The 26024-nt window shown below is 39.1% G+C and overlaps 1 protein-coding gene across 1 annotated transcript in view; it reads left to right on the forward strand.

The window, feature by feature from the left end:
- Positions 1 to 26024, forward strand: part of LOC131683273 (uncharacterized) — a 625702-nt gene that overhangs the window by 556712 nt on the left and 42966 nt on the right. The window contains exon 4 of the mRNA XM_058965110.1: positions 16123 to 16451. Coding sequence (XP_058821093.1) covers positions 16123 to 16451 — 329 coding nt within the window. The remainder of the gene's footprint in view (positions 1 to 16122; positions 16452 to 26024) is intronic.

Genomic DNA, 26024 nt, shown 5'->3' on the forward strand with positions numbered 1-26024 from the left:
GGTCAATTCGAAGTGCTTATCGGAATGTGAATGATCGAGTAGGCCAGTGATTGAGGATGAATGAATGGGATAATTGTATGAATGTATTTGGATAGAAACCCCAACACAGGCGTGTAGTACTGGTACCGTAAGAACACGAGGCATTTCTGGACAGTCGAAAAAAAACGAACAAAATAATGTCGACAACCGTTCCCCTGCAAGTTGGAACATTGAAAATTGTCGATGCCACTTGCAGAATTTTGGGAATTTCGAGTTGTTACCGATCTTGTTTTCGAATTGGATTTAGAATTCAACCCATAGTCGAATAATGGCAATGGCTGATAGCCTCTCGCTTCGCGTATGCTGTCAGTATTATCAGACCAAACCTGAGCAAACATTTCACCGATGAGGACACTCGGTCGATTAATTTTTTTGGATGAATTATTTTTAAATTGCGGAAGAAATAATTATGTGTAGTTAGTTTTTCTTTGTATATTTATTTATTTATTCATTTCGTTATTATTATTGTATCGGTGTTAGGTGTTAGTTTAGAAAAAAATTGTTACCAATTTTTTTCCACCCGGTGTGGGCGAGATTGTAACCCGTCTGGGTAACAATTGAGAACTGGGTGGAAATATACCCTTTCGTGCGTACTCTCTCCGTAGAGTGTATTGTTTACGAAAATTTATGCTCACCGCTGTTTTGTACCGTTCACACTAAAGTTGTAAATTTTTGTTCATTTTCTCGTTTGTGAACGGTTTTGTTTGTGCAGATAGGTGTAGTAATTTTTGTTGAACATTTGTATATAAGAAACATAGGGTTTAGGTAGGTCTCCGCTCTCCTCTCGCTGTAAAAGTGATTGCTAACTATGCTGTACCATGGCAATGACAGCTATGCGGCGGTGTGTTTTTTGGTGGTTGTTTGGTGGAGTGAAAAAGGCGGCCATCGAGAGAAGGCAGAAAGTGACGGACCACAGCCAGGAACAGACGTTCCAGATTTATTCCTTTTTTTCGGGACAGTTTCCCGCCACCGTAACAAAAGTTCAGTGCGCGCGTGTGACGGCAAGTGAAATCCGTCAGTGTATCGGTGTGTGGTCCGGGCATACGAAAAGGTCCTGGTGTAGGGTCGCCGAGACGGGAAGCTAATCGCTAAGGAGCTACTCGCTTCCCCGGCTAAATAAAAAGGACCCAAGTGACACCAGTGCCTTTCTCACTGTGGAGGATCAGTCGAACGAGCCAAGCTCTCCTCCACAGTTAATTGCCAAGGAGAACGAAGCAGGGCGGACAAAGGTTCCCCCTGGGAAGTTTACTGCGGTAACTTCCGGGATCGTTTACGGCGAGTAGACGATCCGGCGATTCGTCGCCAACGTCGCTAGGGAGGTTCCAACAAAGGAGCCAAGCTCACCTCCCTAGCTAAAAGCCAAGGACCGCTGCCGGAGCAGCCAACGACACCAGCAGGAAAACTCGGCCGTCGGAGTCCCGGCCGGTTGGACAAACCCCCGCCTTCCGCAGTCATCAAAAGCAGCAGCAGCAGTGAAGTAGAGAAGCGGAGAAATAAAAGTCGGTAAATTTAGTAAATTACTTGTTTGTTTACTTTTGTTTTTTTGTTGTTACGAAAATCCGAAATTCTGTAGAGACACCTAGGCCGCCCTGAAAAGAAGGGAACGCCGGGCAAACAAGAACCCGAGTAGTGGGCAAACCCCTACTTACAGCTTATTGGACTCGATACATTGCAAGTGCGACGGGATCTATTCCGTGCTATGACGATTTCGGATATTTTGCAAGATCGAATTGACTGCCCCGAGCTTCTCAGTGCGATAAACATGAACGTTCGCCCTCGCGCCCTTCGCAATAATTTATTCCTCCGATTACCTCTTCGCCGGACTAACTATGGAGTAAACGGTGCCATCATTGGTTTGCAGCGGACCTTCAACAGAGTGTCATCCGAGTTCGATCTTCACATTCCACGTAGCAGATTACAATTTGACTTTTTAAATAGATTAAGAAATTATCATATATTTATTTATTTATTTATTTATTTATTTATTTATTTATATTTAATTAATTAATATCAACAGACACAGTGTGGTCCTAATGATAATTTCTTAATCTATTTAAAAAGTCAAATTGTAATCTGCTACGTGGAATGTGAAGATCGAGCTCGGATGACACTCTGTTGAAGGTCCGCTGCAAACCAATGATGGCACCGTTTACTCCATAGTTAGTCCGGCGAAGAGGTAATCGGAGGAATAAATTATTGCGAAGGGCGCGAGGGCGAACGTTCATGTTTATCGCACTGAGAAGCTCGGGGCAGTCAATTCGATCTTGCAAAATATCCGAAATCGTCATAGCACGGAATAGATCCCGTCGCACTTGCAATGTATCGAGTCCAATAAGCAAACCCCGGCTTTCATAACTTGGCAGCTGGTGAGAGTTGCTCCAAGGCAATCGACGAAGGGCAAACCGAACAAATCTGCGCTGTACTGTCTCAATTCGATGGACACCGTTGAGATAATGAGGGTTTCACACAACTGAACTATATTCCAGAATTGATCGAACGAGTGAGCAGTAGAGAGATTTCAAGCAGTAAATATCTGAAAAGTGCTTAGATATTCACATTATGAACCCCAAACAGCGTGATGTCTTTGCGACAATATAGCTGATATGCTGTTTAAACGTCAGTTGTTCATCGAGAAAAACTACGAGATCTTTGACGCAATTCGCTCTGTCAATTGTGGATTCAGCTAGACAGTAATCGAATCGAATTGGCGTTTTTTCCTCGAGAACGTAATGACCGTACATTTCTTGGGGTTTAGGGTTATTCGGTTGATCTCGCACCATTCCGCAAAGGTATCCAGTTGGCGTTGAAGGAAAGCTGCATCATCAGTATTCCGGATTCTATGGTATAACTTGAGGTCGTCGGCGAAAGACAACCGTGGTCCTTCTAAACAAAAGTTAACGTCGTTGAAATACAGAAGAAAAATCAATGGACCGAGATGGCTGCCTTGCGGAATACCAGATGAAGCAAAGAACTCATCGGATACACAATCACCTATCTTGACTGCTAGACGACGATCACTGAGATACGATTGCATCCAACGGAGAATATAAGTACCAAAGCCAAGTCTATCCAATTTTGCCACTGCAATAGCGTGATTTATCTTGTCAAAAGCAGCTGAAAGGTCCGTGTAGATAACGTCAGTTTGAAGGCCGTCCGACATAGCATCTGTAACATATGTTGTGAACGACAGAAGATTCGTAGATGTTGAACGTTTCGGCATAAATCCATGCTGAGTTTCGGAAATATACTGTTTGCAGTGGCTGGAGATGGGTTCCAACACAGTCATTTCAAACAGCTTAGGAACTGCGCTTAGCGTTGTAATACCACGGTAATTGTCAACTACCTTTTTATCACCTTTTTTGTGAACTGGAAACATGAAGGAGGAATTCCAGAGTTCGGGAAATACTCCGGTTGTTAGCGACAATTGAAACAGATGACAAAGAGGTTCAATTAGACCGGCAGAGCATTTTTTTAAAATAATAGTTGGTATACCATCTGGGCTTGCCGAGGTTGAAGCCTTCATTTTGCTAATCGCCAGTTGTACCATATTATTGTCGATATTGATAGAGTTCAAAGACTGGTATGATTGAGGTACATTGAGAGCCGCGCGAGAAGCCTGGGTCGGTGTCAGTTTCTCGTTGGAGAAAACACTCGCGAACTTTTCAGAGAATAGTTGGCAGATCTCCTGTAAACTAGAGCTCATACGTCCTCCATAGCTCATCGTTGAAGGCAACCCGGATTCCTTTCTTTGCTCGTTTACATGCTTCCAGAATGTTTTAGGTTCGGACCTCAACTTACGTTGTACGTTTCGCAAGTAATCGGCATGGCAACGCTTCGATGTCTTTTATAGACTTGGTTAACATGAACTTAGTGTTGTCGCAGCACGTAGCCCCCAAACTTGGAGTACTTCTTCAGAGCGGCTCTTTTAGTCGCTTTTAACCGTCTGAGCTCGGTAGTATGCCACGCTATATATATATATATATATATATATATATATATATATATATATATATATATATATATATATATATATATATATATATATATATATATATATATATATATATATATATATATATATATATATATATATATATATATATATATATATATATATATATATATATATATATATATATATATATATATATATATATATATATATATATATATATATATATATATATATATAACTCGTACAATCATATAGATAAATATTACCCTTAATTAAGTTATTCCAACTTAACCGTTACACAAGATTGCGAAAGAAAAATGTTTTTAAAAGGTTGAATAAAAAATGTTTCTAGAAATGGTAGTACCTCCTGTAACATTTGGGCGCCTTATCATGCTGTGCAAATCAATCGCGTCGAACGAATTCAGCGTCACTTTGTTCGATACGCTTCTGCGACTACTGTCATGGAATGATCCTGTTCGACTACCGCCGTATGAACAACGATGCAACCTTCTACGTTTACCGACGCTTGCAAATCGGAGGATAATGCTGCAACGGCTCTTTGTGTTTGATCTTCTCGGAAACAATGTTGATAGCTTAGAGTTGCTGAGCCAGGTTCGCATCAATGTACCACCTAGACCTACCAGACGAACTGATTTCTTTCGGACTCCTATGTATCGTACACTTTTTGCTCAGAACAATCCGCTCAATGCGTGCTGTCGTAATTTTAATGATGTAGCTAACCTGTATGATTTTAACATAACCAAGACTACTTTTAAACTTAGAATTAGTAATAATTAAGGAACTGTCTGTACGAATACTTCGAAGACCAGTACTAATAAATAAATAAGTTTGGTTTGTCATCGCAAATGATACGGACTCAACGCTGTTATGGTTGAGACTAATTTATTCGTTCTACCTTTTTCATACATTTGCCTACGAGAGACACTTCAAGCCGCATATGTATTCTATTGCGATCGGTGATCGCTGTTAAAATGAGATAGATTATGAATTTGAATGTGTTGGGAGAAGGCAAGTAAATGCCAGGCTTGGATACAGTGCCTCGAATTGTGACACTTTTGTTTATCCATCGCGCCTTCATTAGTTTGCTTATTTTATGCGTTCGTTGCATAAAGATAGTTCAACGAATTATGGGCGCATGGGAAATTGTTGAAAGTTGCCACAGTGTGGTGCATTGATTTTGGGCTATAGAATATTTCCGATGATTTAGTGACATGTTTGGTACACATGCCACATCATTCCTCTTATGGAAAATGATTGACTGTAAGGAAAATTATTTAGCTTCAAATGTCTCTCACAGTTGTTTCACAGTGTTCTTTCCGCACAACTTACCCCTTTTGGTGGAGTAACAGTGTTACGACATTTTGTTATATCTTAGATAAAATTTTGTAGATTTTGAAATATGAGTAATTCATTAATTATAGTTTATACTTTTCTTAGCCTGTTTTTATGCACTACTTGTGTTTCCTGGTTCAATAAGTTTTTGATTAGAACATTTGGATGATTTTCGTTAATGGCTTCAAATGGCCCTGAGTATACTCGATCTACCTTTCTTCTGTTTTCCTGTTTTAACCAAACTTTATTTCCTATTGTGATGTCGATTGGTTTAGAGACTTTTGTTTGTGAATCAATCCTATTGCTTTTAGATTTTTCTAGTAATTCTCTTGCTTTTTGGTTAATTAATTGTAGTTTAAATTTAAGCAATGTTATATATGTTTCGTGATCGTACACTGGATCTATTTTAGTCGTTTTTGAATATTGTGTAGGTGTTCTAGCTTGTTTTCCGAAAATCAGTTCGAAAGGGGTAAAAGAATGCTCAGAATGTGGCGTAGTATTATAGCTAAAAGTATAGAAAAATAACCAGTCATCCCAATCATCGTGCTGGTCGTTAATGAAGTGCCACAGATATTCATTAAGACAGCGATGATTTCTCTCTACACTACCTATAGTTTGGGGATGGTAGGCAGTAGAAAAGTTGTGTTTTATTGATAGTAACTCGCACATATTTCGGAAAACCTAATTTTTATATTCCGTTCCTAAGTCACACTTGATTTCTTCTGGGTATCCGTATATTACGATACAGTTACTAAGGCCTTCGCCAGAGTTTTCGCTTGCTTGTCTGGGATTGGTACGGTAATTATGTTTTTGGACAGATCACATTGTATGGTCAATGCATATCTGTTTCCATGCTTAGATTTTGTGAGTGGACCGATTGTGTCGATTGAGATTAGGTCAAAACACTTAATCGGAGTGGTTGTTTTATAAATGTTTCTTCTGTTCTGGTTTGGTGTTTATTTTGTATGCATTTTTCGCATTGTTTTATATATTCCGCAATGGTGCGTTTCATGTTAGACCAGTAAAATTTTGATCTGAGTCGTTTCAGTAATCTACAAGTACCAATATGACCTCCCGTGGGTGTGTCATGGTTTTCAGAGATTAACTTTTTAATTATTTCTTCGTCGTTTATTATCTGTACCGTACATATATTATAATTGTGACGTTCTTTAATATTTCATTGCATGCGTGTTTAAATACCTCTTGACGTTCTTTAATATTTCATTGCATGCGTGTTTAAATACCTCTTGGGGTATGGAATCGAATAGATTGTCATTATTTTTCATTACTAGCGTTTTGATTTTAAGAAGAACGGCTATTTCTTCTAGCGTCTGCAGACATTTTTGTAAGTTAATGTTTTTACCTCTGTAGAATAATGACACTTGTGTCATAATTCTTTTCAGGTTTTTTGAGAAAATTTGAATGTTTAGTTTATTTATGTCAAAATCGAATACAACTTTGGGCATATTATATGCGTTCAAGTTATTTAGTGATTCATATGCTTTGAGGTGATCAGTCTCGTTAGCAAGTGTATCAGTGCATGGTCTTTGAATATATTTGTAATTATTCTCTTTAGTCATATTCCTTGTTTGAACTGGTAGACACGAAAGATTCTTAAGTTCTTCCGATAGTGATACGCGAAAGAGCATCAACGCTGACATTTTCTTTGACCTTCACGTATTCTATATCGAATGTGTATTCTTCTAGTTCGAGTCTCATCCGCGTCAGTTTTGACGACGGGTTTTTCATGGAGAACAAAGCGGACGGTGGTCAGTTTTCACTGTAAACCGCCTACCGTATAGGTATGGCTTGAAATAGGTAATCGCCCAATGAATAGCAGTTAGCTCTTATTCAATGGTCGATTTGTTTTTCTCTCCTTTCGTAAATTTTTTACTTGCAAAGGCAATCGGTAGTTCGATATCGTTATGCGTTTGGGTTAGTACAGCACCACTAGGTATTTGTGATGTGTCTGTGTACAGTATAATTTTTTTCGTGAAATCTGGAAATTTCAGAATAGATGGGGATAAAAGTTTTTGTTTCAATGTGTCAAATGCTTTTTGACAATTTGAATTCCATTCGAATTTGACGTTTTTCTTTAATAATTTTATAATGGTTCTCCAATAACGGAAAAGGACGGGATAAAACGGCGGTAATAATTTGTAAATGCGACGAACCTTCTCGCCTCATCAGCATTTGTTGGTGTAGGAAAGTTTAGAATTGTTGAGTACTTGGATTTATCTAGTTGTATTCCTTAGGAAGAGATATGGTGTCACAAATAAGTTACATCTGGACAAAAAATTACACTTGTTAGGGTTAAGTTTTAAATTGTCTTTTCGTAGTGCTTCGAATACTGCTTCAATATTTGATAAATGGTGATGTATTGAGCAACCAATGACGATTACATCGTCAATGTAAAGAAATGCGCTTTCCGGAGGGATACCACTTAAGACTATGGTCATCATCCTCTGGAAGCTATTAGGAGAAATATTTAGACCGAATGGTAGTCTGTGAAATTCATAATGACCAGAATTTGTCGAAAATGCAGTATATTGCTTTGATTCATCTTCCAGTTCGATTTGGTGAAAGCCCGATGCTAGGTCAAGCGTTGTAAAATACTTAGCTCTGCCTAGTTGGTCGAGAACTTCGTCAATCCTTGGGAGAGGAAATTTGTCGGCAATTATTTTTTTATTTAGTTGTCCAAAATCGACAACTAAGCGCCATTTCTTTCCGCTTTCTGTGTTTTTCTTTGGAACATTCCGTCACGTGAAACGATCTACATGCGTCCTGCAACCGTTAATGAAGTTATTTTATTAATCAACGGTCTCAAGAAAATCCATAGCTGTGGTCCTAATAAGGGAAAATGTACTTTTGCATATAAAATATTTAAAATAATCCATAAAGAATTGTAAAACGATCCATAAAAAAGTTGTCCATGTTCCATAAAACAAAACTGAAAATCCATAACACAATGTGAATGATCCATAAAAAGGGGTGATTTGATCCATAGATTATGTAAAATTGAACCATAAAATGGTCGCAAAAAAGCACTAAAATAGTAATAAAAGAGCAATTAAAATCAACCAATGCCCCATAAAAATATTGGAAATGTTCCATAAAATGATACATTTTGCGCCATAAATTAACTGACATTGAACCATAGAATATTAACAATGTACATTAAAACACGTCGATATGTTCCATAATATCGACAAAAATGTTACACGGTATTACAAAATGGAGCAATAAAATGTCAGAAAAAGTTCCATAAATTTGATGAAAATGTTTGCTAAATAATTTTTCTTGGTCCATAGAAGATGTAAAAATGAACATTAGAAATGATTCATATATCATTTTATTGCTCCATTTTGTAATACCGTGGAACATTTTTGTCGATATCATGGAACATATCGACGTGTTTTATTGTGCATTGTTAATATTCTATGGATCAATGTCAGTTAATTTATGGCGCAAAATGTATTATTTTATGGAACATTTCCAATATTTTTATGGGGCATTGGTTGAATTTAATTGCTCTTTTATTACTATTTTAGGGTTCTTTTGCGACCATTTTATGGTTCAATTTTACATAATCTATGGATCAAATCACCCCTTTTTATGGATCACTCACACTGTTTTATGGATTTTCAGTTTTGTTTTATGGAACATGGACAACTTTTTTATGGATCGTTTTTCAATTTTCTATTGATCATTTTTGTTGTTTTAGCGGCGCAAACTTAGGGCTGCCTCCTAATAATGTTCCCCCCAGTATTCTGAAAACTAATTGTACCACGTTTGCCAACATCTTCACCCAAATTTTCATTATAATACTTGAAACCGGCTGTTAACCAAACTTTTTAAAATTGGCTAAAGTAATCCCCATTTTCAAATCTGGAGACCCTTGCGACTCGTGCAATTATCGTCCGATATCAACAGTCTCAGTTTTCAACAAAGTTTTTGAAAAACTGTTGATCTCTCGATTACTAGAATTTTTAAACGAACACAAGATAATAATATAACTTCCAGTACGGCTTTAGACAGGGTTGTAGTACCTTGATTGCATTAACTGAATTAATCGATTCAATTGCAAAAGAAATTGACGAAACAAAAATGTTGGCGCCCTTTTCCTGGATTTAAAAAAAAAAGCGTTTGATACACTAGATCACTCTATTTTGTTAGGAAAGTTAGAATGTTATGGTATAAGGGGTTTAGCCAATGACCTAATTCGCAGCTATTTGTCGAATAGGGTTCAATGAGTGCACAGTGGAAGAAATCCAACCAAAAAGGCAATTAATTGAAAGCCGCTGAAAAAGTATCACAATATACACACCAAAAGTTGCGGAATTTTTTGGGAAATAAAATGCAATCAAATTTGTTCACCGCTCGCACTTGTTTTCGGAGATATGGGGCTTTGAAAATCCGGAACATTACCGGTATTCATCAAATCTGAGGCCTAATTCAGAAGTCGCTGAAAAAGTCTAAAGAATTATACCTTTAAAGTTATGGAAAATTCTAGCGATCAAAATGCAATCAAATTTGTTCACCGCACGCATTTGTCACCAGAGATATGGGGCTTTGAAGATCTGGAACATTACCGGTTTTCATCAAATCTGATGTCTAATTAAGAACCCACAGTAAAAGTACAAAGAATTACATCCTTAAAGCTGCGGAAAACTCTTGCTATCAAGATGCAATGAAATTTGTTAACCGCACGCACCTGTGACCGGAGATATGGGGCTTTGAAGATCCGGAACATTACAGGTTTTCATAAAATCTGATGTCTAATTGAGAAGCCGCAGTAAAAGTACGAAGAATTACATCCTTAAAGCTGCGGAAAACTCTAGCGATCAAGATGCAATCAAATTTGTTAACCGCACGCAGTTGTGACTGGAGATATGGGGCTTTGAAGATTCGGAACATTACCGGTATTCATCAAATCTGAGTCCTAATACAGAAGCCGCTAAAAAAGTTCAATGAATTATACCCTTAAAGTTGCGGAAAGCTCTAGCGATCAAGATGCAATCAAATTTGTTCAATTTGTAATTCTTTGAACTTTTTCAGCGCCTTCTGTATTAGGCCTGAGATTTGATGAATACCGGTAATGTTCCGGATTTTCAAAGCCCCATATCTCCGGTCACAAGTGCGTGAACAAATTTGATTGCATCTTGATCGCTAGAGCTTTCCGCAACTTGGAAAGTATAATTCTTTGAACTTTTTCAGCGGCTTCTGAATTAGGTCTCAGATTTGATGAATACCGTTAATGTTCCGGATCTTCAAAGCTTCATATCTCCGGTCACAAGTGCGTGCGGTAAATAAATTTGATTACATCTTGATCGCTGGAAAACTTTAAAGGTATAATTCTTTGTACTTTTTCAGCGCCTTCTGTATTAGGCCTGAGATTTGATGAATACCGGTAATGTTCCGGATTTTCAAAGCCCCATATCTCTGGTCCCAAGTGCGTGCGGTGAACAAATTTGATTGCATCTTGATCGCTAGAGCTTTCCGCAACTTTGAGAGTACAATTCTTTGATCTTTTTCAGCGGCTTCTGAATTAGGTCTCAGATTTGATGAATACCGGTAATGTTCCGGATTTTCAAAGCCCCATATCTCCGATCGCAAGTGCGTGCGGTGAACAAATTTGATTGCGTTTTATTTCCCAAAAAATTCCGCAACTTTTGGTGTATATATTGTCATACTTTTTCAGCGGCTTCCAATTAATTGCCTTTTTTGTCGGATTTCTTCCACTGTGGAGTGTATTGGAAATGTATCTAGCTCGTACAGAAGCATCGAAATAGGAGTTCCGCAGGGCAGCAATATTGGTCCATTGCTATTCTTGCTTTATATAAACGATGTAGGAAGGCTTAAATTAAAAGGTACACCTCGTCTTTTTGCAGATGATACTGCCTTGTTTTATCCAAACACCAGCTGTAGTGGTATTGTGCGAGATATGGAAGATGATTTAAAATTGCTAATAAAATATTTCAACAATAACCTTCTCTCCTTAAATTTATCCAAAACCAAATATCTGATTTTCCATTCATTTGGAAGATCTATAGCCCAACACCCTGATCCGTGTACTGAAAACTACATGATCGAGGAGACGAAAGTCTTCAAATACCTGGGTCTTTGTCTTGATTCCACACTACTTTAAAATCCGAATCTATTTAATATTAATACTACAGCGGGTCCCTTAAAAGGAATTATCGTTCCACTGGGTGCTCTTTGTAGCTATTATTTGTACACTAGCAGGGGGCTCTCTTTGCGAGCCTTTTGGTGTGGGGGTGAGAGACAAGCTATTAAAAAACAAAAAAAGAAGTAATGGTGAATTATATGGAGATGTGGAGTTCTGAATAATTCCATCATCTAACAATTTGTTAACTTATCTGTTCATTTTGTGTTTGTATACTTCCGGAGTTCTGTAATTTTTTATGTATACCGGACTATTATCATTTAAATTTATTCGTTAGTTGTAGAAATTGTTATGTGTTAAAGTATCTTATTGTATTGCGGAAATGTTATTGTACTTTGCGCACAATTTCATTAGTTTCTCTTTAGCTTTGGGATCAATAATACTTTCATTAATGTTCTTCTTGCTTATTGTTGTTGAGCATGAAAATCTCGTATTCCTTTAGCGGTGTTATTGTGTTTGGGAAGATATTCGAAATTATTACGGATTGATCCGTGGTATTTACGATTTTCACAATCGGATTGGTTGAGCTAATGATTGCATTCGAGCAAAATACTCCTGGTTTGATTTCGTTTGCTTCTAAGACAAATTCGTCATTCAGATTTTTAGTATTAAGTTTTCTGTAAACCTCGCATCGTGGAGGAATCACTAGTTCACCTTGAAGATTATCTTCAATAATTATTTCAAAAGTTTCTGAATTATTGTTTCCTGTTAGAATCCATGTGTTATAATCAATAATGCACTTGAAATTCACGAAGAAATCGCGGTCTAGAATTCCATCCGTTGGTATGGGTATGTTTTCGGGTACCAGTTGAAATTTTTGATGTAATTTAGATCCACTTGGTAATTGTATGGACGTAGATATGGCTCGTAGGGTTTCAACTATTGCAGAGTTAATTCCGGTAATGTTGCATTTTTCGATAAAATTCACTAATTCAACGGGTTTAATATTCCCGTATTTAATTACAGATACTTCTGCACCTGCAACTACGAGAAACGTACTATTTCTATCAGATGCATCTAAATTTAACGTTATAAAATTACTATACGTCGAGTGTATTGTGAAAATTTTTATTAACCCCGTGGCACTATTTGTGCTAGAGCTACTTGTTTGTTTTGTTGTTGTTGTCATTGTTGTTGTCGCTGGGTAGGTTGGTGAAACCCCAACACTGTGCGATTATCATTGGTTATTAAAACGTTGCACGCGTTAAGCGCTGCGATTATGCTATTTAATTTTTCACCATCACCGGTGTATTGTGGAATTAATGACGGGATGGTTTTAACAATTTCAAGTATCGACGTCATTTTTGAGCTTTCTTTTAGCCTCTTCGTAAAAATTATGGCCGTCGCAACGACTTTAAATGAAATATCTAGCTTACGTTTTTCTTCTACGATATGTTTTATTGTTTGAAAAAGATTACAGGCGTGTTCGTACAGTATTTTGTTTTCTTTATTGTTATTTTTTTCATTTGACTTAGCAATAAGCCTAAACAAAGTTTTCGCTTTTTCAAATTGTTTGTTAATTAAGCGACTTGAGCATCTAACGTTTGATTTTCCTTTAAGTTCAGTGAAAATCTGTTAGGTAGTTATAATTCTCTTTCATTTGCCCTAGTTCAATCTAGATTATATATAATTTTATTTTACTCACTAAAATTCCGAGGTGTTATTGATCGAATTAATGCTTCCTTGACCATCGATTTTGTTGCATTAATCATCCGAGCAGTTTGTTCCAATGCATTGGTGCGGGTTGGGGTAATGGGTTGGGTTAATTTTACTTTTCACTTAAGTTGTTCACAACCTGCACTTGCGGGTCACCATTGTTCACTGTATTTTTCGTGGGTCTTGAGCCCATTTCTTTATCACTTTTAGTTCTTAGCTTTCATGCAAAATTTCCGGTGCACTATAACACTCTTTTCTGGCACATTTGCAAAATTTTCGGTACATATTATCACTTTTGTTCTTATTGTAATTTCCTGTTTAGGCCTCGGTCAGTTAGCGCGGTCAGCCATGTAACATAAGTTTGGTTTGTCATCGCAAATGATACGGACTCAACGCTGGTCTGGTTGTAACTAATTTATTAGTTCTTCCTTTTTCTTACATTTGCCTACGGGAGACACTTGAAGCTGCATATGTACATATTCTATTATGTGCGATCGGTGATCGCTGTTAAAAAGGGATTTGAATGCGTTGGGAGAAAGCAAGTAGGGTGATGAGCCTATTTGCACCATGTTTCTATTATCACCCTACCCATTTGAAGCCGTTGGTTAGAGCAGTGTCTGCCATCTTTGTTCAACGCATTGAGTCAAATGGTAGCGCAACAATAGGGGCACTCGATTCGAGTTTTCATTGTGCTCAAACACGAGAATTTTACTGTTTTCAACGCATTTGTGTTATTATATTGGTTCTTAACAACGAAGCAAAGCGGTTCATGTCAATTTTTACGCATTCCATTGATTGTAAGGCTAGAAATTGCCGAATTAGTGAGGCACCTTGCTTAGTATGGTGAAAATAGGCTCATCACCCTAAATGGCAGGCTTGGATACAGTGCCTCGAAATGTGACACTTTTGTTTATCCATCGCGCCTTCGTTAGTTTGCTTATCTTTATGCGTTCGTTGCATAAAGAGTTCAACGAATTATGGGCGCATGGGAAATTGTTGAAAGTTGTCACAGTGTGGGGCATTGATTTTGGGTTATAGAATATTTTCGATGATTTGGTGACATGTGTGGTACACATGCCACACTCAAATGAAGGTGCTAGCCGATTTATAGGTGTAATCAAACTTCATGAAACTCAGCTGAAGACACTTAATCACAAAAACATCAACGAGAGTTAAATATAGGCGGTGGTCAGCTATTTTCGTCCGCGTCCCTTATCACCTATTTTTATAAAGTGATTCATCAGCAGTGCTATCTTTGAAAATGAAGCACCTTGGTTATGCAACTAATTTTTCCGGTCTTTTTTAAATGCAAATAATTAAGCAATCTTCATTTCGTTATATTCTGAATTGCACATATTTTGTCGTATGTAATTTTAAATGTACTTTCATTTGATGGCATTGTAAGGGAACACGTATCCGCCGGTTGATGCTAATCGAGCTGACATTTCTTTAGACTGAGCAAACTAAGTTATTTGTTTGTTTAGTGTTTATTTGATCAACTAGGTAACGAATCCACTGGGTCTTTAATGCGTGTGGGAAATACGCATGGTCTTGTCTGAGTGTATGACTTTTGAATTATGTATGAGGGTGGAGAATTGACAATTCGCAAGATCAATTCAAATCCAATTACCAATTTGCGGCAATCATTTCAACATAAAAAACAAATTTTTATGGTCATATATAATGGTTTACTTTTAGTCCATTAACTCATCAGTTAATTATACTGAGCTGAGAATAAGTACGTACTATTTGGAAACGGGGGGTATTTGATTCGTGCATCATTAATATCGTTTAGGAACGCAGCATTTACTCGAACGAGGTGGAAAATTTCAAGTTACGGGATCACAATATGCTTAAGGACGATTTATAAATTCTGCCACGCTATTAGGAGGAAGAGATATGACTAATTGTGACATAAATGGGAGGGGAGCACGTCATGTGCTTTGACGCAATCGGCCGTTTTACGCACGATTGCGCCATGTATATAGGAAATTCCATGGAACATAAACACTTTTGCAAGTAGCGGCATTAATGTGCTACTACAAAATGAAGGAAAAACTAAGATCATTTGATTCGTATTAGACCAAGGATAAAAATAACGTGGTAATATGACAGAGACTTAGTTAGTGTTGGGTAATCTTTGCGTGACATAATTTATGAATGTTCCACAATACCACTTTTAAACTCATTGTTTGCGGTCTACTTTACATTGTCGACAACACTCCCGACAGCCGGCTGTTCGAAGTTCAAGTTGTTTTCGATGAAACAATATTCGATATACGATTACCCAGAGTTTAAACGCCTAGAACATTTACGTATCCTTCAGTCAATAAACTATTCAAACATCTTATGCACGAAAGTATATTCTCAGTCGCATCGCTTGCTTGAAGCGAATCCTGACTAACAACCCACCCACTACCCAATCCATTTTTCAGTTTGTGACCACGGTGCGGTGTCTCTACCGCACATGCGGCATCTCTCCCGCATTTTTTATTTATGGCAAAAACCATTTCAATGTATTTTAAAAACTTGTAGCAAATGATAAAAATGATTTCATCAATTATTGAATGGTTTACTTTGATGCAGGACTGCTTTTAGAAATGTGCGGCATCTCTCCCAAAATTACCTTACTACTAAAAGATCTTCCATTGAAATTGTGATTTCACCTAATTTGGGTAGCACGTTTGAGAATTGTTGACTCTAATGGGATTTTCGATTGATTGACATCGGTTTAGTGGAGTGCACTGGAACTGCACCATTTTCGCACTTTCTAGCAGAAGTGCAGAAAACTGGGTATGTTCCATTGACATTTCTGCTAGAAAGTGCACAACCAGTGCTCTCCATTACACCTGTGCACATCAATCGAAAATCCCATAAATATCACAAAAAATAGGTGTGCATAGAAAAATCTAAAAATCTGCAATATTTTCAGAGTACAACCTACAGTTTCTAGATCAACTTCCACTCAGTCTTCTACAAGACATCGATATGGAACGTTATGAACTGCCGGCGTTGTTGGATAAAGACAATGTAAAAGAATTCCGGAGAATCTATGATGACAAATTCCGGCAAAGCAAGACAAATGTGCCGCATGTAACTGGTTCCAATGGAGTAATGAATCGTCTCGACAATAGTGCTACTGTGGCATCAGGAGTAGGCGGCAGGAAGCGTGTTCCACCAACAAAACCTTATATACACATGTTAATGCTCTATGACCTATTGAAAAGAGAAGCAAAAAAATATATGTATCAACTTTACGAGGTAAGCCACAATCTTGAATTTATATTGGCTGCATATATTTACTGCTTGACAGTTGCTGTAGTGATTAAGGCCCCCGTCGGGCAATCCGCCATTTTTCGTGTTTTTTTGCGGTTTTTTATTTTATTTTCAAAGAAAATGACAAAATATGGAAAAAAGAAAAAAATCACGACCTAGATAATTGTTTTTACTATGAATTGGCCGAAATGGAAAATTCAAAATTTTCCAACTCGGAAAACTGTGTGCTTTTTCCGGTTGAAAAAGCACACAGTTTTTGCAATAATGTGTTTAAAATTTTGATTTTTCCAATACAACATAGCTAAACAATTTTTCTAGGACGTGATTTTCTCCGATTTCCATATTTTCCGCTTTTCATTGATGCACGAATTGGAAAATGGAATTTCGAATTACGGAAACAAGTTTTCTGACATGCATGGAGAGTGCTAATCATACACAGAAATTGAAACTTGCTAAAATAAACTCAAATGCTGGTTTGTTATAGTTTCACAATCTATAAAAGTAGGCTTTGAAACACACGCATAAATCAAAGAGGGTCAGCTTTCTTCGTATGCCGCTATCATGACAAAAAATATGTAATTCGACGCCTTTATCCAAGTCAAAAATCAAATGTTGGAAAATACGTTTTATGGCTCACCAAGTCTTCCTCACCAAGGTTCCTGTAGACCCGGTACTACGACACACTTCGACATCTGATGAAAAGTCTAACTAATCAAATAAGATCGCCCCAAATTTTGTGTTTCCAAGTGCTGAGGTTTTATGATATAATGAATATTTGCGCTCGTTTGGTATTAACTCGTTAGTCAATTGATGAGTATTACTGTTAGAGCTGTCCAAAATGTTATTATGAGCACTGCCCGTTATGAGTAAAAAACAATTTCTACCACAATATGACACAACCTTTTTAAAATCATCAAAACGCGATGTAATATGTAGCAAATTTACCGAACAATAGACGTATTTCTTGTCCATGCTGTAAACAACCAGATTGACAGCAAAAATATCGTAAGTTGTTATCTCAAATATAAGACCTGTGCACTATACGTAAAAATGAATGCACTAGGTATTTCACAAGGAGTGGTCATGCAATTTTTTTAAATGCAATGAAAACGGGGTTTGCTAAGTTTTCAACATAATAGCATCCTCATTCGTTATCGAGCACTCAGTCGAGATAGAAGTCTTTTGTCATCGGTCCGTACACTCTATAGCGACAAATAGTGTTAATCCGCGTTCAAGGTTATTTACACACTCTGCGCCTAGTTGAGGTTTCAGTATTTTTTCCCTTCTTTTGTGTTTCTGTTTCTGAGTACCGTTAGCCGGTCAGTGAAGTGAAACAGTGTTCTTCTAGTAAGCCGTCTGGATACCGTTACATACACAAGCTAAGTATTAGTTTTCGTTTCCCCTTCTTGGTTGTCTTAATAACGTGCACTGGGCAATAGGCCCGTGCAAAAATGACTTCCCCTGACGGCGGTTCATCTCAAGGTGAGATGGACGTCGAAATAAAATCGGCTCCCCGGCTCAAGGTATATCCGAGCTCGGCCACCGGGCCATTTGTGATCTTCTTTCGGACCAAAGAAAAAAAGTGTTTGAATCTGTTGCAGATTTCTCGAGTTCTGACGGATCGGTATTCGGCCGTGACAGAAATATCGAAAATTCGGCCTGATAAGCTTCGGGTGGTGGTTAACAGTTCAACTCAGGCAAACGATATTGCTGGATACGAGCCCTTTACGAGGGAGTACAGGGTGTATATTCCAGCTAGCAGGGTTGAAGTCAGTGGGGTCGTTTCCGATTCGAGTCTGAATTGCGAGGACCTGCTAAAATATGGGACTGGCTGTTTCAAAGACCCCATGCTTAAGCCAGTGAAGATACTGGAATGCAAACGTTTGCATTCAGCATCAGTCGCAGCTGACGGGAAGAAAACATACGTCAACTCAGACTCTTATCGGGTGACCTTCGCCGGCTCTGCCCTGCCTAATTACCTCCTTTTTGACAAGGTTCGTCTACCTGTTCGCCTCTTTGTGCCGCGGGTCATGAACTATACTAATTGCAAACAATTGGGACACACAGCCTCCCATTGTAGCAATAAAGCCCGCTGTGGGAAATGCGGTGGGAATCATGCGGATGATTCCTGTGGTAGAGATGTCGAAAAGTGTCTCTACTGTGGGGGAAACCCACATGATCTCCCTTCATGTCCCGCGTACAAACAGCGCGAGGAAAATCTTAAGCGTTCCCTTCAGGGACGCTCTAAGCGATCTTTTGCAGAAATGCTTAAGATAGCTACGCCACCTGTCTCTACGAACATCTTTACCAACTTGTCTACTGACGAAGGCGACTGTGATGAACCCCAGGAGGGAACATCTTCTGCTGTGCCTAGAAGTAGTAGAAAAAGGAAGAACATTTCCTCTTCCAAGCTTCGTCGTAAAGGCCAGAAGGTGTCTCTTCATGGTCCCCCTAAAATAACTACTCAAGGAAGTACTGGTGCAAAACCGAAGCAAGTCATTCCCGGTCTCAGTAACCTGAGCTCAGAAAAGGAGTTCCCAGCACTTCCAGGAACATCAAAAACCCCAAGTGTTCCCATATCTCAGCCAGAGAAAGAAAACAGTGCTGGCTTAATAAATTTCTCTGACATTGTGGACCGTATTCTTACAGCGTTAAACATTTCTGACCCCCTTAAAAGTATCTTGATAAGCTTTCTCCCCGCAGTAAAAACATTCTTGATGCAGTTCACTGCGAAATGGCCCCTCCTTTCAGCGATTGTATCCTTCGATGGCTAATTCATCGAACGAGGTCAAGGATTTAATCACTGTTCTACAGTGGAATTGCAGAAGCATTATCCCGAAAAACGATTCGTTTAAAATCTTACTAAATAATTTGAAATGCGATGCATTTGCCCTATGCGAGACATGGCTCACTTCAGAAATAACCCTACACTTCCACGATTTTAATATTATTCGCTTGGATCGAGAAGACTCTTACGGAGGAGTACTTTTGGGGATCAAAAAGTGCTATTCTTTCAATCGGATCGACCTCCCCTCGACACCAGGCATTGAAGTTGTCGCTTGCCAAACCAGAATTAAAGGCAAAGAACTTTGCATTGCTTCCACCTACATCCCCCCTAGAGCCTCAGTTAGCCACCGACGGCTTTGCGATATTGCGGAACTCCTCCCCGCACCGAGGCTAGTTTTAGGTGACTTTAACTCCCACGGCACGGCATGGGGTTGCCTTCATGACGATAATCGATCTACCCTACTCCATGAGCTTTGCGACAACTTCAATATGACTATTTTGAATACGGGTGAAATGACACGGATTCCTGTCCCTCCAGCGCGACCGAGCGCCTTAGATCTGTCCCTCTGCTCGACATCGCTGCGGTTAGATTGCATGTGGAAGGTAGTCTCTGATCCCCACGGCAGCGACCATCTGCCAATCGTAATTAATATTGCTAACGGTTCAGGGCCACCGAATACAATCAATGTTTCGTATGACCTCACACGAAATATTGATTGGAAGAGCTACGCGTCCGCGATATCCGAAAAAGTAGAATCGACACAAGAGCTTCCTCCGGAGGAAGAGTACGGGTTCCTGGCTGGCTTGATTCTCGATACCGCGATTCAAGCTCAGACTAAACGCGTACCAGACGCGAATTCACGCGGGCGTCCTCCCAATCCATGGTGGGACAAAGAGTGCTCAGACGTGTACGCGGAGAAGGCCGCTGCGTATAAGACCTTCCGGGACGACGGGCTGCCAGCTAGCTACCGACAGTACGCGATGGCGGAAACGCGCATGAAGAGTTTGATAAAAGCCAAAAAACGTAGCTACTGGCGCCGGTTCGTCGACGGACTAACGAGAGAAACATCGATGAGCACTCTTTGGAGTACGGCCCGGCGCTTACGAAACCGAAACAGTACCAATGAGAGCGTGGAATATTCAAACCGTTGGATATTCGATTTTGCCAAGAAGGTTTGTCCGGATTCCGCCCCGGCACAGAAGATCTACCGCGCCGCGTCCCCTCACAATAACGCGAACGAAACACCGTTTTCGATGGTGGAGTTCTCACTTGCTCTCTTATCAAGTAACAATAAAGCCCCAGGGCCAGACAAAATCAAATTTAACTTGTTAAAGAATCTGCCAGACTCTGCCAAGAGACGCTTGTTGAATTTATTTAATAAGTTTCTTGAGGGTAATATTGTCCCTCATGACTGGAGGCAAGTGAAGGTCATTGCCATTCAAAAACCAGGAAAACCAGCCTCCGACCACAACTCGTATCGACCGATTGCGATGCTGTCTTGTATCCGAAAGTTGTTCGAGAAAATGATCTTGTTTCGCCTCGATAATTGGGTTGAAGCAAATGGCTTACTGTCAGATACACAATTTGGTTTCCGCAAAGGCAAAGGGACGAACGATTGTCTTGCGTTGCTCTCAACAGAAATTCAAATGGCTTATGCTAGCAAAGAGCAGATGGCATCAGTTTTCCTAGATATAAAGGGGGCTTTTGACTCAGTTTCTATCAAAATTCTTTCTGAGAAGCTGCACCAGCATGGTCTTTCACCGACTCTAAACAACTTTTTGCTAAACTTGCTGTCTGAAAAACATATGCATTTTTCGCATGGTGATTTATCGACATCACGAATTAGCTACATGGGTCTTCCCCAGGGCTCATGTCTAAGCCCCCTTCTCTATAACTTTTACGTGAATGACATTGACGAATGTCTTGTCAATTCCTGCACGCTAAGGCAGCTTGCAGATGACGGTGTGGTCTCTATTACAGGTCCCAAAGCCGTCGATCTGCAAGGACCATTGCAAGATACCTTGGACAATTTGTCTGCTTGGGCCCTCCAGCTAGGTATCGAGTTCTCCACGGAGAAAACTGAGCTAGTCGTATTTTCAAGGAAGCGTGAACCAGCGCAACTACAGCTTCAATTAATGGGTCAAACTATTGCTCAGGTTTCAACTTTCAAATATCTCGGGGTCTGGTTCGACTCTAAAGGAACCTGGGGATGTCACATTAGGTATCTGAAACAGAAGTGCCAGCAAAGGATCAACTTTCTCCGTACAATAACCGGAACATGGTGGGGTGCCCACCCAGGAGACCTGATCAGGCTGTACCAAACAACAATATTGTCGGTGATGGAGTACGGGAGTTTCTGTTTCCGCTCCGCTGCGAACATACATTTCATCAAACTAGAGCGAATCCAATATTGTTGTTTGCGTATTGCTTTGGGTTGTATGCACTCGACACATACGATGAGTTTAGAAGTGCTGGCGGGCGTCCTTCCGCTGAAAAATCGATTTTGGGAACTCTCCTATCGATTGCTCATCCGATGCGATATCTTGAACCCGTTAGTAATTGCAAATTTCGAAAGGCTTATCGAGCTCAATTCTCAAACCCGATTTATGTCCTTGTACTTCGATTACATGGCACAAAATATCAATCCTTCTTCATACTATCCCAACCGTATCAATCTCTTTCATGCTTCTGATTCAACTGTTTTCTTTGACACATCCATGAAAGACGAGATTCGTGGAATCCCGGATCACACGCCCGCAAGTGATTCCAAGCATCTTTCATAGTAAATTTCGAGAAGTCGACTGCAACAAGATGTTTTACACCGACGGGTCAAGCCTCGACGGCTCCACTGGCTTCGGTATATTCAATCAAAACCTCACCGCCTCATTCAAACTCAATGATCCTGCTTCAGTTTACGTCGCAGAACTTGCTGCTATTCAGTATACCCTTGGGATCATTGATACTTTGCCCACCGATCATTACTTTATTGTCTCGGATAGCCTCAGCTCAATCGAGGCTCTCCGTTCAATGAAACCTAGAAAGCACATTCCATATTTTCTGGGGAAAATCTGGGAGCGCCTGCGTGCTTTGTCTGCAAGATCGTACAAGATTACCTTAGTTTGGGTTCCCTCGCATTGCTCCATTCCAGGTAATGAAGAAGCGGACTCTTTAGCTAAGGCGGGCGCTTTGCAAGGTGACATATATGAAAGACCAATTAGCTTCAGCGAATTTTTCAGTATTACTCATCAGAGAACCCTCGAAAGTTGGCAAACATCATGGAGCAATGGTGAACTGGGAAGGTGGCTACATTCGATAATCCCTAAGGTATCGACGAAACCTTGGTTCAGAGGGATGGATGTGGGTCGGGATTTCATTCGCGTGATGTCTCGGCTCATGTCCAATCACTACACGCTGGACGCACATCTCCGGCGTATTGGGCTCGTGGATAGCGGTATCTGCGCTTGTGGCAACGGTTATCACGAAATCGAACATGTTGTCTGGGCATGTGCCGAGTACTGTTCTGCCAGATCTCAACTATTCGATTCCCTTCGGGCCCGAGGAAGATCACCCAATGTCCCGGTTCGAGATGTACTAGCAAGCCGCGATATTCTCTACATGTCCCTTATATACACGTTCCTCAAAACCATCAATATCCAAATTTAAATGCCCCTATCTTTTCTCTTATCATTCCCAGAAGTGCCCTCTTCCGCCTACCGTACCCCAACGATGGTTTGATACGACTCCAAGACGAGACAAAACATCTGTCGAATGAACCAACAACACGAGATCTACAGTACAACATCACACGCGCAGCGCGGTGTGTTCCCGATCCGTATCTGAGCCGTACTACGAAATCGTCTGGAGGAACCCCTGCCGGCTCGAGGAAAACCGCCCGGCGTCCCAATACTTGATACAACCGTTCGAATCTGTAATCCTGGCCGTTGATTCCTGATACCGGAAACTGAAGTTTATATCCCCCCCTCCCCGTTCAGTCTTGTCCACCCTCTCTCCCATGTCTCTGATACACAGATGTATGTCTTCACCCCCTTCTCCCCTTGAATATCTTCCCAAAACTTATGTGCCCCCCTATCTTCTAGTGTTAGTTGATCAATCCATTCGAATCTGTAATTCTGGCCGTTAATTCCTGATGCCGGAAACTGAAAGTTTATATCTCACCCCCCCCCCCCCCCCCCCTTCAGCCTTGTCCACCCACCCTCCCATGTCTCTGATACACAGATGTATGACTTCAACCCCTTCTCCCCTTGAATATCTTCCCAAAATTTATGTGCCCCCCTATCTTCTAGTTTTAGTTGAACAATATTTAATCTCGTTAAGAAATGCGCAACAGTACCACTACTTTAAAATAGTCCTAATTAATTCCCCTTAATCTTGAACCACTCTTTCTAGTTATCTCTAGTTAATAAGCTTGTAAAATGTTCCGCTTAGTTAATAATTATTTTTTCTACAATCTCCCTTCTAAAAATCATAAAGTGAATTACTATACAAAGAACACACAAATGACCCGTCCCCCAAATCTTACGAATATTATATTATACCCTCTTTTATATGTATAAGTTAGCTGTAGTTTTTTTTAGTTTTATTATATAAAACAAAATAATATTGAAATGTGTATCCCCCTAGTTTTAAGAAATTCAAAATGTAAAACAATGAAAAAATGGCACCTTTAAGCTAACGCATACGTGCCTTATCAAATAAACAAATTGAAAAAAAAAAAAATAATAGCATCCTTCATGAAAATACAGTCCACAACAACTAGAAGCTATCGAAAACGTTGGATAATGCTCTCCTATTTGTGTTAATTAGAGGCATGGCTACTTTTTAAACCACACCCTTTGCGAAGAAACAATCATCCATTATGTGACTATGTTTTAATTGCCGCAAGGTTCTACTGTATCGATTTTGTTCGATATTTTCGGCAAATTTAAGGCTAAGAGAAACGAAAGCATGGACATGGACATGATCGAAAGGAAATGTGAAGAAACCTTTGCCTTCTGCTAAGTAGGAGTTGGGCGTTGTACCCAAGTCCACCGCATGGTCATTGATTGAACATAACTCATCATCATGCTTTACCGCCGACGCCGGCGTTTTAATATGATTATAACGCCAAACTCCTACTTACCAAAAGGCAAAGGATTCTGCACATTTCCTTTCGATCATGCCCATATGAGCCTGCTTAGTCCTAGTTTTCCGTTCTGATGAACTCTAGAATACCTATCCGTCTTTCAATTTCATTGCTTTCGTTTCTCTTAGTCTCAAATTTACCGAAAATAGGCAACAAAATCATACAATCATCCATTTATTTATTTATTTATTTATTGTCGTCAAACAAGAGTAGACCGTTTTGTTACAACGATAAAATATAGTATACACTTAAAACATAAAATACTAATAACTAAACTAAACACTATCTGGTTTACATAGCACTACTTTAGGATGTTCTTTATAAGCGAATAGAATTGAAATATTTTTTTAATTTGCTTTTTGTCATTGTTAAGTCAATAGCTTCGCAGTGCTTGTTGTAAGTTGCCATCATCTGATTTAATGGTCCAAACTTGGCATAATTTGTATGATAATTGTTTGTTATAAATGTATTTCGGATTCGTAACTGCCGGGAAGGTATATAAAAATTAAGTTTAGATAGAAGTTCGACTGAATCAATACGACACGAAATTATATCGTTTAGAAATGAAACCATTGCATATTCTCGGCGCTCTTTTAGTGTTTGGATGTTAATGAGCATACAGCGAGCTTTATAAGATGGGAGAGGAAATCGTGTCCAACCTATTTTGCGAAGTGCAAACAATAAAAATTGCCTTTGTACTGATTCTATTCTTTCTTCATGTGTGATTAAGAAAGGTGACCAAACTATGCTACAATATTCCAGTATTGACCTTACATACGAGATGTATAATGTTTTAATTGTATATGGATCATTAAAATTGTAACTAAAACGCTTTATAAATCCAAGCATGTTATTTGCTCTATTGATGATTGTGTTGTAATGGTCAATGAATGTTAATTTTGAATCTAGAATGACTCCCAAATCTTTAACTCTTTCGCACTTTTGTACCACTTGATTTCCTAGAGTGATTGAAATGTCAGGTGTATTTCGTTTCCTACTAAAAGTTATTGCATTACATTTTTTTACGTTTAGTTGCAGAAGGCTTTTGTTACACCAGAGGTAAAACATATGTATTTCTTCCTGTAATATCTTTATGTCTTGTTCGTTCCTAATTTCTAAAAAGAGCTTCATGTCGTCGGCATAGATAAGAACTTTTATGTTTTTGAGAATGTATGATATGTCGTTTACGAATAAAATGAACAAAAGAGGGCCTAGATGGGAGCCTTGAGGAACTCCTGATGTGACTTGAATGGGATTCGATTTCTTCCCTTTAAATCTAACTATTTGTTGACGGTTAGTTAAATATGATTCGAGCCATTTGAGAAGACCTGATTCAATTCCTAATTTTTTCAGTTTGAATAATAGCAAGGGTATGTCGATACGATCAAATGCCTTGCTAAAGTCCGTGTAAAGAGCTTCAGTGTAGTTTCCATTCTCCATTGCAATCAATGAGTAGTTAACGAATTCTAGTAAATTTGTATTAGTTGAACGTCCTTTGAAGAACCCATGCTGCGTGTTAGTAATTCTGTTTTTGATTTGATTGAATAGTTTTTCGTTAACGATTGCTTCAAAGAGTTTAGGCATACATGACATAATGGCAATTCCACGGTAGTTACATATGTCAGAT

The sequence above is a fragment of the Topomyia yanbarensis genome, chromosome 2, assembly GCF_030247195.1.
Source record: "Topomyia yanbarensis strain Yona2022 chromosome 2, ASM3024719v1, whole genome shotgun sequence".
Classification (NCBI taxonomy): Eukaryota; Metazoa; Arthropoda; class Insecta; order Diptera; family Culicidae; genus Topomyia; species Topomyia yanbarensis.